This window comes from Oryctolagus cuniculus, chromosome 19 (genome assembly GCF_964237555.1).
Source record: "Oryctolagus cuniculus chromosome 19, mOryCun1.1, whole genome shotgun sequence".
NCBI classification, from domain to species: domain Eukaryota; kingdom Metazoa; phylum Chordata; class Mammalia; order Lagomorpha; family Leporidae; genus Oryctolagus; species Oryctolagus cuniculus.
Window position 1 is genome coordinate 22,245,577 of NC_091450.1, and position 13,709 is coordinate 22,259,285.

The 13,709-nt window shown below is 46.6% G+C and overlaps 2 protein-coding genes across 5 annotated transcripts in view; both read left to right on the plus strand.

The window, feature by feature from the left end:
* Nucleotides 1-9,708, plus strand: part of LOC100342192 (acyl-coenzyme A synthetase ACSM2B, mitochondrial) — a 35,663-nt gene extending 25,955 nt beyond the window's left edge. For 3 of the 4 annotated variants that reach the window (XM_070064790.1, XM_002711802.5, XM_070064789.1), the window contains 4 exons: nucleotides 1,195-1,322; nucleotides 1,437-1,536; nucleotides 2,566-2,685; nucleotides 4,607-5,468. In XM_070064790.1, coding sequence (XP_069920891.1) covers nucleotides 1,195-1,322; nucleotides 1,437-1,536; nucleotides 2,566-2,685; nucleotides 4,607-4,711 — 453 coding nt within the window. In that variant the 3' untranslated portion in view covers nucleotides 4,712-5,468. Of the gene's footprint in view, nucleotides 1-1,194; nucleotides 1,323-1,436; nucleotides 1,537-2,565; nucleotides 2,686-4,606; nucleotides 5,469-9,569 lie in introns of those variants that run through there. The other variant, XM_051847836.2, reaches the window with a different exon arrangement.
* ACSM1 (acyl-CoA synthetase medium chain family member 1) overlaps nucleotides 9,631-13,709 on the plus strand; it is a 63,336-nt gene continuing 59,257 nt past the window's right edge. The window contains exon 1 of the mRNA XM_051847828.2: nucleotides 9,631-9,756. Coding sequence (XP_051703788.1) covers nucleotides 9,730-9,756 — 27 coding nt within the window. The 5' untranslated portion in view covers nucleotides 9,631-9,729. The remainder of the gene's footprint in view (nucleotides 9,757-13,709) is intronic.

Here is a 13,709-nt window from a genome sequence, read left to right on the forward strand (position 1 = left end):
TATTGAAGGCACTCTGCAAGGTGAGCACTGTCCTGACGCTCCCCACATATATTAAACACGTCAGTCCTCCCAGCCACCCTAGGAAGTCTTTGGTGACATCTTGCTTGATTTCAAAACACTGCTTCCAAACTTAGTGTTTGTCTTGCAAGTTATTGATCTCTGAATGCCTCAGTTTGCTCATCTGTACGCTGTGTAGCATTGTTAAGGGTTTGTAAAGTTACTGATATTTATGAAACACATAGAATTGTGCCACATAAAAGTGTGTTAAGTGAGAGAATTGTTGTAGATCTAAATTATCATTCCCATTATGCAAATGAGGAAAACTGGGAGGAACACTGTGCCCTCCTCCAAGCATGTCCTATGCATTGTCCCATTCTACTTTCATACATCAGTGAGGTATCTAAGGCATGGGATTCTCCCCATGTGACAGACAAGGAAACAGACTTGGAGCAGTCAAAGCTAATGGTCAAGATATCTGGCTTATGGCCTCAGCTCTACCATTTGTAGTGGCTGTGTGGCCCAGAAAAGCCTCCTGTTCTCTCTGATTTTCAACGCCCTTCAACCTCACTGAAGGACTTGGGCTCAAAATGTCCTGGGCCATCTTCCAGCCCAGTAACTGAACATCCAGCTGGAGCCCACATCCCTGTACCTGAGTAATGTGTAAATATGCACTGGCCTGGGATGAACCTCAAGCCTTTTCGCTATTTATAAGCAAGGGCCAATGCTGAGTAAAAGCCTCCCCCCCACCCCCCGTAGAAATAAACACACTGGATGGGGGCGCTAGGGCTTGCTGGGATGGCTTTAGAACTTCTAAACCTGGTAAGGGAGCCATGAGAAGTGTGTGATAGATCTGATATCTTTGAGTTGTGTCATAGTGTGAGAAGTGCTGAGGCTGTCCCTGGAAGGAAAAGTGGAGTCAATAGGAGAAGATGCCCAAAGCATAGATGAATCAATGATATCCATCAGACTGCACTCAGGGGTATAGGTGAGAGGCCTGGGTAGAATAACTGAACCAAAGAAGAACCTTTTATATACAGGTATCCTGGTATCCAGGATCAGAAGGTTCAGGGCAGATCCACCATGTACAGTTGTTCAAATTGTGGCCTGCACACCCTGCACATCTGTTCATGGCAGCCCTGGGGCTAGGCATCTAGGCTTTTCAGGTGCAATGACTCTGCTTTCTGTGAAAACCAGGGCAGTCCCAAGAAGACAGCAGCCAACATTCGAGGTGATTTCTGGATCCTGGGAGACCGGGGAATCATGGATCCAGATGGGTATTTCCACTTCATGGGGCGAACAGATGATATCATTAACTCCAGTGGGTGAGCTTGGTGTGGGGCCTGGGAAGGGTCCATTGGGTCTTTTCTCTGGCTGATTTTGGGGATGACCTACAGGCTGAGTGTCCAGTCTTCTCTGAAGGTCAGGCTCTTCTGTAGGTACCGGATTGGACCCTCGGAGGTGGAGAACGCACTGATGGAGCACCCCGCTGTGGTGGAGACAGCTGTGGTCAGCAGCCCAGACCCCGTCCGAGGAGAGGTGATAAGAAACTGGGAGGGTACAGACCTGAAAGACACGGGTGGTGTGGTATGGTGGTTAGGAATATGGGCTTGGGCACTGGACAGCCTGCTTCTAGCTCTGGACCCTGCACTTACCAGCTGTCTGACTTTGCACTGCTTGTTTAGTTTCCCTTTCCTCATCCTGTAAGATGAGGGGCAGTTGTGAGGACTAAATGTATCTGGAAAAAGGCCTAGGGTGTGGTAATTGCCACTGATAGGCTATTATTATGGAACCAGAGGTATTCCATTCTACTGTCGTATTTTTGTCAGAATCTGATTCCTGACCAGGAAAATAGAGAGGAATTTGAACCAAGGAATACAACCCCAAGCCACAAAGTTTGCAGTGACAATTAGGACAAAGAAGAAATGACTCTATAATGCTGAGGTTATGGGAACAGGCTCAGGTGGAGTCTAATGGAGTTCAGTGTACGCGCAGGCAATGGTTAAGGTGTGAAGAGTGGAGCAGTGTTCTAGGATATTTCTTCAGGGTGCAATGTCCTGGGTGCAAGCATCACAGCTCTAGCAGAGACAGGACACACCACATGGGGAAGCCATGAAGCCACTGAACAAGTGACACAGAATACTTTGTGTGGCTAGCTCTGAGCTAAGTCCCACTGTTTGAGTTCATTTTATTTCCCATGACAATGTTATCCCCATTTTCCAGATGAGTGAGCTGACATTAAAGAAATCACTTGGGGTTATGATCACTTGTCTGTATTTTCCTCTCTTCTCTCCTTGTACCTGTTTCCTCCCCTATTGGTCTCCATTGTCCTTGGTGTAGGAGGTAAGCTGGACTTGAGTCTGTTGTCCTGCTACTCATCCAGTAAGCCACTAGAGATAGAGCTGGAAATGTGGTCGTCTTACCTTCAGTGTTTCCCTTACCCTTGGCCTGAATACCTGGAGGTACACTTGAGGGAATGTAGAGTTGTGGGCTGTGATTTGCATCATTCCAGAACATGCCTCTATCCTCCAATCCATTCTTGACTCTCTTCACTCAATCTCACTGTAGGTGGTGAAGGCATTTGTGGTCTTGGCCCCACAGTTCCGGTCGCATGACCACAACCAGCTCACCAAGGAGCTGCAGGAGCATGTGAAGTCAGTGACAGCCCCATACAAGTACCCCCGGAAGGTAAGGCCCTCGGGCTCCCACATCCTCTGAACATGGGGAGAAAGGAGGGTTCTCCTGCTATCTCTGCCTAAGGATGAGTATGAGACTTCTAATTCCAGGATTCTTCCAACCATGACCAAGAGAGCCCCAAAAGATGATCCTGAAGCTGTCTTGATACCTGAAAAGTGATCTCAGTCTTTGACTTACTCTGAATTAAGTCAAATACTCCAGTGGGAATAAGTTCTAGTCAATCCCTGATTCTATATTTTTCCCCCTCCTAGCACGGGGTTCTTGCTGGAAAATCCAGGACTATGCAACTCTAAGTTACAAGTGAAAGAAATGTCTTCCTTTGTTGTTCTAGCAGCTTCAGACATACATATTTAGAGGTCTAGCACATTTCAGTAGCAAAGTGCATGTTTTCCTCAAAGACCCCAGCAAAAGTTTTCGGTTTGCTCCTCACTGGACCAATATAAGCCATGTGCTCATCATTAAACTAATCTGCATGACCAGGAGAATGGAACATGCTGAGGGCCAGCTCTCAGGCATCTGTAACCCTTGGAGAAAGTGTGGGAAAGATGGAAGAGAGAGGGCTGTCCTACATCCATGGCATGGCCTGAGGAGGGGTGGCACCCCAGAGCAAAGCCAAAACACTCTGACCAGAAAGGAAGCACAGAATCCACTCTGCCTCTGTTAAGCCATCTCCACTCACTAGAGGATTAAGGCATAGAGGTTGACATAGCTGGAGAACTCCTTGGCTAGCTTTGGGTACAAGACAGGAGCTTGCCCCTGGGAAAGGAAAAAGCAGTTTTGAGTCTGGAGCAAGAGGTTAACTTCGAGCCCACTTGGCCTTTTCTCCAGCACAGGCTGGTGATCTTAGGTGGTTTCCTAAGAAGCACACCCCAGAGAAGGAGATTCATGAAAAGTGAATTAGAGACTGACTGAAGATCATCACCTCTGGAAAGGAAGGGGGGAAGGGGAAAGGGAAGAGAGGGAAGGAAGGAGAAGGGAAGGGAAGGGAGAGGGAGGGAGGGTCTTGTTATGAATTTTGAATTGTAACTGGATATTTTGGAAAATCATGTGGAGGGGTCCAAGCTTCCCCAGTAGATGTGTCTGTTTCCACAATCTTGTCCCTAAAATCCCAAAGGCAGCAGGCTCCTTCCACTTCTCCCCTGCCTCCAGTAACCATGTCCAGCCTCTTCTCCCTTCTTCATGATGAGCAGAGTCCCTACCTTCTTAGCATTAAACCTAGGTCTCCTCTGTAGCTTCTTCCTACCTGTCTCCACCCCACCAGAGACCACATGGTAAATATTTTAGGCCATAAAGTCTTTGGTGCAACTACTCAACTTTACCTTTGTGAGCCAAAAGCAACCAAAATTGATACCACAGCCACCCCTCCCCCATTATCTGCGGGAGATATACTCCAAGCTCCCCAGCAGATGCCTGAAACCTCAGCTGGCACTGATTCCCCACATACGCAGCCATGCATCATAGGATGCATACTGAGAACAGTGTTGTTAGGCAGTTTTGTCATTGTGCCTACCTCAGAGTGAACTTACCTAAACCTAAGTGGTTACATGGTGTAGGTCATTTACTTGACATGATCTCCTGGGACAATGAAGAGCTGCAGTAAACACAAAATGTGTGGTTGGTAGAGGAGGGCCTGGCAGCCAGAGGGCCCAATGTCTAAGCCCAGCATCTGAATGTGGTCCCATGCTGCATGCATCATGCTGCCCTCTGAGTGTACCAGAGACCAGTGCCCCTGACCTTTATGTCCACTCTAACACTTCTCTTCTTGTCCTTGCCCTTGGATGCTTTCTGAAGCTTCTTATAGCACAGGGGGCTTCCTTGGAAATTTTCCAGGCACCATTCCCACTCACCTGGGGCCTCAAGAACTTTCCCTTACCTACAGCATAGCCCACCATACACTGATTTCTCTTTACAGATAGAGTTTGTCTTGGACCTGCCCAAAAACATTACAGGGAAAATTCAGCGGACGAAGCTTCGAGAAAAGGAGTGGAAGACATCTGGGCAAGCCCGGGCCTCTTGAGACTTCCAGGAGGCTCCACTTCAGATTCTCTTATTCTTCCTTTTCTTCCTTTTTTTTCCTTTCAGTCCTCAGGCTTCCTATGAGGACACAAAATTCTTCATGCAAGGGCATGTGTGTGATTTTTGTTTTCCTTTGGTTATTAGTACAAAACATTGCCCTGATAGATGCTGAAAGAAGAAAGAGAGGAAATGAAACGGAGAAGAGATGAGAGTAACAGAAAAAGGAAAGGAAAATAAGTCAGAGAAAGATTGAACCAGTGAGGAAAAGCACATAAAGTAGGGAGGGAGGAAGAAAGGAAAAGTGGAGTGAAAAGGAGAAAACATAGACGAGAAAGAATTGGAGGGATGATTGGCAAAAGAAAGACAGAGATCCAGATAGACAAAGTGAGAGAGAGCCAAGCATATGACTGGAGGTTAGGAAAGAAATGAGAGGCCATGGCACCCTATTTCGCCTGGGACAGGACTTCCAAACAGAGCGGTTTGTGAAAGGGTTGATTTAGCGTCATCTCCAAGTCACCCAAACCTTGGGTTTTCATGATCAGAGGAAGGGAGCCATCACTGATGGAGCATTTGCCATGTACCTGGCACCGTCCTAGATCTCATGTTCCACCAGTGGGCAGCATCTGCAGATCTACAGACCTCATTCAGAACTGTGAAGACAATGGAGGCACCTCCAAAGGTGTCAGTTTCCTGGGGCTCATGTTTTTGGTGCTATCTGCTCTTTTTAAAATCAAGTAATAAAATCAGTTTATAATCCAGACTACAAAGCTGGTCTTTGGGGAAAACATAGTCAAGGAGGATAAGGTGAGTGGGTGCCTCCAACATCTTGTGGGTTGGGGAGCTCACAGAAACAGCCTGGGCAGGTGGTGCTGGCAAGGAATAAACAGGCTCAGTTCCTGGTGCTTCTGGGACACCAGATCCACGACAAGGGGGCAGATACAGATGCCGGAGGCTTCACCCAGAGATGAGATGAAGGGTGAAGCTTCCCAGAAGACTTAAGTGAGCAAAAGAAGGGAAACGTTGTCTGAGTGCCTAGGACTCTTCTTCTTAAGAGTACTTAGTAAACAACAACAGTAATAATAACTCAATCACTCATACTTTCCAAGAGTCAGGTTCTGCATTCTTTTGTTGTCTTCTGTAACAAAATACCTGAGGCTGGGTGCTTTATAAAGGAAAGAGGTTTGTTAAACTCAGTTTTGGAAGCTGAACATCCCAAAGATTGGGTGATTGCATCTCTTGGCCTCTGGAGAAGGTCTCCTTGACTGCCTCACAAATAGCAGAGGGGGAGAAGGAGAAACAGCCAGGGGCCAAGTCGGGGGGCGGCCTTGCTTTCTAACAACCCACTGTCCAGAGAACTCACTCGTCCACAAGACCAGCAGTGATGCCTTCCGAGGATGATGCTGTCAATCCTCCCACCAAGCCCTAACTTAAGGGTTCCACATCACCACACTGGGACTACACCTCCAGCACAGGAACTTTTGGGGTACAGATCGCAGACAGACTTTAACATTCTGTCCTAGGCCCCTCAGGGTCATATTTCTCTCACAATGCAAAATATAATCATTCCATCCTCAGTAGTCCCCAAATTTGAACACATTGAAGAGCCGAAGTCAAACTCAAGACAAACACTTCCATGCTCTGCACTGCAAAATCAAAGACAAATTATGAACTTGCAAGGTACAATGGTAGGGAAGGAGTGGTATAAACTTCCCATCCTGAAAGGAACATAGAGAATTAGAAAGAAGTAACTGGTCCACATCAAGACCAAAACCCAACAGGACAAACTTTAATCTTAGAGCTAAAGTCTGACATTTGTGTACCCTGTGGGGAGGAATGTTCCCCCAAGGCCTTGGGCTGCCCAGCCATGTGGCTGTTCTCATGAGCTTCTGGAGGATGTCTATGGTTTTCCCAGGCTGACATGGCATGCTGCTCGTCACTCTACCTTGCTGGAGTCTTGGCTGCAACTCCATTCCCATGGCTCCACTCTCAAAGCTCCACCAGGCATCTGGAGAGACTGCAGTAACTGCATTGTTGAAAATTTCTGCCTGGATTTCCTTCGAAATATCAATGGGAAATGGCCGTGACTCCCACAGCTTTTGCATTCCATGTGCTTACAGAGCTAGCACCTCACAGACACTGTCAAGTTCTGCTACTGCCACGACCCTGCCTGGGTCTACCTGCACCATGCCTGAGGCAGCTTCATGAGCACTTGGCTAGGAAATAGAAGAGTTCAGACTGGAGAAATATCTTTTCTACTAATAGTATATTCAGTAGCATAAGGGTGAAAATGTTTTCTAATGTCTGGGAGAAGACTCAGACTACAAACTGTACAGAGAAGTAATGATTGACAAGCTCTGATGACCCAGCGTGGTATGAATTCTCTGGTCAATCATTAGCTCTAGAGGATTCCCTAGACTCAAACCAGGAATGTGCCCTTGTGTGTGTGTCGATAATGCGAATTCTCCCAGACTTCCTATTATCTGAAGGTAAAGCAGGGGACTTATCTGCTCCATTTACAATTCAGCTCCCTGCTAATGTGCCTAGGAAAGCAGCAGCAGATGGCCTAAGTGCTTGAGCCCCTGCCACCCATATGGGAAACCTAGATGGAGTTCCAGGCTCCTGGCTTTGACCTGGCCTAGCCCTGGTCCATTGCAGCCAACTGGAAAGTGAATCAGCAGATGGAAGATCTCTCTCCGTTTCTCCCTCCCTCTGTTTGTAACTCTGCCTTTCAAATAAAAAAAGAAGAAAAGGACTAGAAGAGGAGGTGGTCACAGTACCACATGGCAGTTTAACTTATCTAGAGAATGGCAGGTCATTGAAGTGTTTAAAGGAAAGCAATGAACTCAGCTATGCATTTTTAAGTGATGATCCTGAAAGCTGAATGGTGAATGTTATTAAAGAAGTTAAGAAGAATCCTTTCTTCTTAGGATTTGGTGAGTTGATGCCTAAATAAGGGAGTTGAGGAGTGGGTGTTTGACCTAGCAGTTAAAATGCTGATTAAGACACTTGGTTCCGCGCCAGGGTGGGCTCAAGGCCTTGGCTTCCTGCCTCTTATGAGAGAGACTTGAATTGGGTTCCTTGATCCTAACTTCAGCATGGTCTAGCTTTACTGTTGCAGACATTTGGGGAGTAAACTTGCAGATGGGAGATCTCTCTGTGTCTCTTTGTTTTTGGCTATCTCTCTGCCTTTCAAATAAAATTTTTAAAAAAGAAAGCTTCTGTGTGCACTTTTGTGTCTTCAGCAAACACATGCACTTCACCTCCCAAACGGAGATCACCATTCTCTGCAGTATGTATGGTGAGCTTGGCCTTGAAGCTTGCTTTGGCCAAAAGAATGTAAGTAGGTATTTTTAAATGTGCTTACCTCATCTGAATTCATTTGTTGACATCTGCCATCCTCAGAAGGGTCTGCCCTAGGAGAGGCACTGGTGTCAGATGCTCACACCCCATATCGGAATGCTGAATTCCAGTCCCAGCTACTGTGCTTCTGAGCCAGCTTCCTGCTAACATGCACCCTAGGTGGCAGCAGCGGCCTAATTCTTAGGTCTCTACCACCCACCCAGGAGATCTAGATTGAGCACCAGCCTCCTGGCTTCCTCCTGTCCCAGCTCTGGTTTTTAAGTATTTGGGGAGTAACCAGGGGATGAAAGATCTTTCCGTGTCTGTTTGTCTCTCTCTTTCTCTCTGCCTTTCAAATAAAAATGAAAATAGAAATTTTTAAAAAGAAAGCAAAGACCCAGCAATGGTACCAGTGCCATATTCTAAAAAACATTGTTTTATCATTTTAATTTTTTAAAGATTTATTTATTTGAAAGTCAAAGTTACACAGAGAGGAGAGAGAGGTCTTCCATCTGATGATTCACTTCCCAGTTGGCTGCAATGGCTGGAACTATGCCAGTCCAAAGCCAGGAGCCAGGAGCTTCTTCCAGGTCTTCCACACAGGTGCAGGGACCCAAGGACTTGGTCCATCTTCTACTGCTTTCCGAGAGCTGGATGGGAAGTGGAGCAGCCAGGTCTCAAACTGGCACCCATATGGGATGCCAGCGCTTCAGGCCAGGGCATTAACCTACGCCACAACGCCAACCCCAATCATTTTAATTTTATTTACCTCTGCAAAGAGATAATACCAAAGAATGTTCTAGAAGCCATCAATGTGTGTGTGTGTCTGTGTGTGTGTGTGTGTGTAAATAAAAAATAATCTTCCCCCATCGTCCTCATAGTCCTTCCCTCCAGACGTGAGCAATGCTGGCTTTTTGTGAATCTTCTGGAGACATCTTGGGGAGAATGTGGAGGGGTGGTAGAGAGTTTAGCTTATCCTCTCCTTCCTTTCTCAAGTGAGCTGTGATGAGCACCTATTGCTTTACCCCGCCCCCCCACCCCACCCCAAGACTTCCCTGCAAGAGAAATCTCAACTGTCTCTTGGGTCCTTTCTTCTCCCCAGCAGCCTGGGTGGAACAAGCACCCTCAACCATGTGCTTCTGACCTGCACACTTGGTCAGCATTTCAGCCAACATTACCCTAGGAGCTGGGAGCTGCCTGGTGTTCAGGGGCTGATCCTCCTGCTTGGGTGTGGTCACCTTGGAAGGGCAGAGGCCCTGGGACGTGCACCTCCCAAGGACTGGCTCAGGGCTCCTGGAACACAGAATGGGGTGCTGAAAGGCCTGAATGGCAAGCTGGCTCTGTGTGTAGCTCCTAGGCTGAGTTAGGAGTAGGGAGAGTAAACCATGAAGGTGGATCCCAGCCTGAACACCCTCAGAATTCCCTGAAAATGAAACCCCAGGTTTCCTGAATTCCCTGTCAAAGTAGAGCTGCTTGTTTGCATTGGATTAACTGACTTCCAGGTTCTCCATTTCCTTCAGGGGAAGGCACCAGCCGAAATCTGAACTTGGGTAGAGCCAAACCTCAGCAGGTGTCCAGGCTGAAGATGTGTCCAGGTTGCTGTCCCCAGTGCTCTTCCAAGAGTCCCAGGCACACCGGACTAGGACAGACAAAAAGGAAACAGCCAAGGCTCAGCTGCTCATGGACCACAGCTACTCTATCCACCAGGTGATGCCCAGCCCATGCTCTCATTTACTCAACTATTAAGTGACCACTGCCGGTGGTATGGCCCTAGGCCCTGAGGATTTAGCCTAAAAAGAAACGTCCCTCCACCAGGGACTCAAATTCTCGTTGTTGGTGGATTTGCCAGGGGTGGGGGTAGGGGAGGCAGACAATAATTAAGATAAATTAGCACAGTATAGACTAGGATAGGCAGTCGTGAATAGCCACAGTATGGAGGAAAGTAAGCAGATAAGACTTAGCAAGTGGTTGCAATGTTTTCCATTTTGAAAGAATACTTCCGGAGAATAACAAATAGCACAGTGATGTATATTTCCCAACATGAAAAAAAAATGGTTTCCTATGTTTTGGCAGTTTTTTAAGTGTTTCTGGTAGGCTTACAGCCAAATTCCACCACCATTCCTACCCCTTGGGGACAACCCAGGAGGCTGCTGGGTTGCTGTGTTGGGTCATTGAGAGGCACAGAAATGGACCCTGTGCCTTTTCCTTGTTCTTTCTACTGACATAGGGAAAGGGATGCTTCTTTTAGGACTCTTAACTGGTTCTCTTTATTTTTACCCAAACCCACTAACAATGATCCAGAGGAAACCTGACATTCATGATTAATGTTCACATTGATAGTTTTTCCTTGTTTTCATTGACCCAGAGTTTTTCTTATTGCAACTGTCACCCAGGCTTGTACACATCTGAGCCAGCAAAAGCAAATGAATCCCATGTTCTCAACAAGACACCATAAGGGCTAGAATTGACCTTGTTTATCAAATGGGAATTTGTTTTCTCTGCTGAGGTTGGAATTTGACTTGGCCATGAGACTGGAGAGTGAGTCCTGAATTGAATTAATCTTCAACTTGGCACATCGTGTACTTATTTTGTTTGGATTCCTCAGACAAATTGTACTTTTCTATGGGGCAGATGAGATCCTCATTACAGTGACTCAAAAACACATTTTAAGTGAAAATCAGAGGCCAGCGCCGCGGCTCACTAGGCTAATCCTCCACCTTGCGGCGCCGGCACACCGGGTTCTACTCCCAGTCGGGGCACCGGATTCTGTCCCGGTTGCCCCTGTTCCGGGCCAGCTCTCTGCTGTGGCCCAGGAGTGCAGTGGAGGATGGCCCGAGTACTTGGGCCCTGCGCCCCATGGGAGACCAGGAGAAGCACCTGGCTCCTGCCATCGGATCAGCGCGGTGCGCCAGCCACAGAGCGCCAGCCGCGGCAGCCATTGGAGGGTGAACCAACGGCAAAGGAAGACCTTTCTCTCTGTCTCTCTCTCTCTGTCTCTCTCTCTCACTGTCCACTCTGCCTGTCAAAAAAGAAAAAAGAAAAAAAGTGGAAATCAGAGAATGAATGGAGCTATGGAACTGGGGAGAAAGCTCTTGCAAACGTGCATGCATCCATTCAACGTGCATGGAGAGCCGAGTAAGCACCCATCACTGCTGAGAGTGGAGGAACAAAGTTAAGAGACTTACCTGCCTGCATCAGACACCTCTTATGCGCACTTCAGACTCTGTCTAATCTGCCTCTTGTCCTAAACCAATGGTTCTAACTGGGGGCTATTCTGTACCCTCCAAGGCAAGTGGCAATGTCTGGAGACATTTGTTCTTGTCATCATTAGAAGAAGATGTAGGGATGTTTGCCATCTATTGGGCAGAGGCTCAAAATGCTGCTGATCATCCTGCAATAACAGCACAGTCCGCTGAACAAGAATTATCCGCCAGAAGTCCATTGTGCTGACTGGGGCACCCTGTTCTAAGGTTGCTACCACAACCAGTCCTAATGTGAATGACCAACCCTGAAGCTGTCTTTCCTCCTCCTTGCACCACATGTCTCTTGCCATCCTTTGCTCCCATCTCCTTTCTTTGCACCTCGTTTCTTCTCCCCAGGATCATATTCATTAAAGAAATCATGCCAGCAAAGCTTCTTCCTTAGGTTCTGTCTTCTAGGGATTCCAGGGTGAGACATTGACTTTCAAGAACTTTACAGCATTGTAGGAAGAACAGCTAAAAGTATTACCAGGATTTTCAAACAATTCTGGTGTCCTTTGTTTTGTCAAATAAAGGGTGAGAGTTGAGATTTGTTGAGCCCTTATGATATGCCAGTCTCATTCCTTTATCAGCCAATGGAACAATGAACGCATCCCAAAGCTCAGAGAGGTAATCTCAAGGGGATTTTCAAGGCACACATAGTAATAAAGCAGCTGATTCTCCAAGAGACATAGCAATCCTTAAAAATATATGGGTCAGGGCCTGCGCCGCGGCTCACTAGGCTAATCCTCCACCTTGCGGCGCCGGCACACCGGGTTCTACTCCCAGTCGGGGTGGCGGATTCTGTCCCGGTTGCCCCTCTTCCAGGCCAGCTCTCTGCTGTGGCCAGGGAGTGCAGTGGAGGATGGCCTAAGTCCTTGGGCCCTGCACCCCATGGGAGACCAGGAGAAGTACCTGGCTCCTGCCATCGGATCAGCACGGTGCGCCGGCCGCAACACGCCAGTCACAGCGGCCATTGGAGGGTGAACCAACGGCAAAGGAAGACCTTTCTCTCTGTCTCTCTCACTGTCCACTCTGCCTGTCAAAAATAAATAAATATATATATTTATATATGTAAATATATATATATATAAATAAATATAAATATATATATATATGGGTCAGAACTGTTGAGGCAGAAATTGTCCCAGATCCCAAAAGCCTGTAAATGACAACACTGGAACTTAAACCCAATTTTCTATCAAGAGCATTTATAGCTAAAATCCCACCTGTTGCTTTTCTTCTTGTGTCTTTTTTTTTTATCTTTTATTTAATGAATATAAATTTCCAAAGTACGACTCATGGGTTACAATGGCTTTCCCCCCTATACCGTCCCTCCCACCCACAACCCTCCCCTTTCCCACTCCCTCTCCCCTTCCATTCACATTAAGATTCATTTTCGATTATCTTAATATACAGAAGATCAGCTTAGTATACCTTAAGTAAGGATTTCAACAGTTTGTTCCCACACAGAAACATAAAGTGAAAAATAATAGATGATTTTTTTTTAAATGATGATGAAATCAGATCAGACCTATTGTCATGTTTAATCCCAGTGAGAGTCAAGTTGGGAATTGATAATTTCTTTTTTTTTTTTTTTAAGGAAGATCAGTTTAGTGTACATTAAGTAAAGATTTCAATCGTTTGCACCCCCATAGAAACACGAAGTGAAATATACTGTTTGAGTACTCGTTATAGCATTAAGCCTCAGTGTACAGCACATTAAGGACAGAGATCCTACATGAGGAGTAAGTGCACAGTGACTCCTGTTGTTGACTTTACAAATTGACACTCCTGTTTATGGCATCAATAATCTCCCTATGCACCAGTTATGAGTTTCCAAGGCTATGGAAGCCCCTTGAGTTCTCCGACTCTTATCTTGTTTAGACAAGGTCATAGTCAAAGTGGAGGTTCTCTCCTCCCTTCAGAGAAAGGCACCTCCCTCTTTGAAGACCTGTTCTTTCCACTGGGATCTCACTCACAGAGATCTTTTTGCCAGAGTGTCTTGGCTTTCCATGCCTGAAATATTCTCATGGGCTTTTCAGCCAGATCCGAGTGCCTTTAGGGCTGATTCTGAGGCCAGAGTGCTATTTAGGACATCCGCCATTCTATGAGTCTGCTGAGTATCTCACTTCCCATGTTGGATCACTCTCCCCTTTATTTATTCTATCGGTTAGTGTTAGCAGATACTAGACTTGTTTATGTGCTCCCTTTGACTCTTAGTCCTTTCATTATGATCAATTGTGAACTGAAATTGATCACTTGGAATAGTGAGATGGCATTGGCACATGCCACCTTGATGGGATTGAATTGGAATCCCCTGGTATGTTTCCAACTCTACCAATTGGGGCAAGTCAGCCCGAGCATGCCCCAAATTATACATCTCTTCCCTCTCTTATTCCCACTTTTATGTTTAACAGG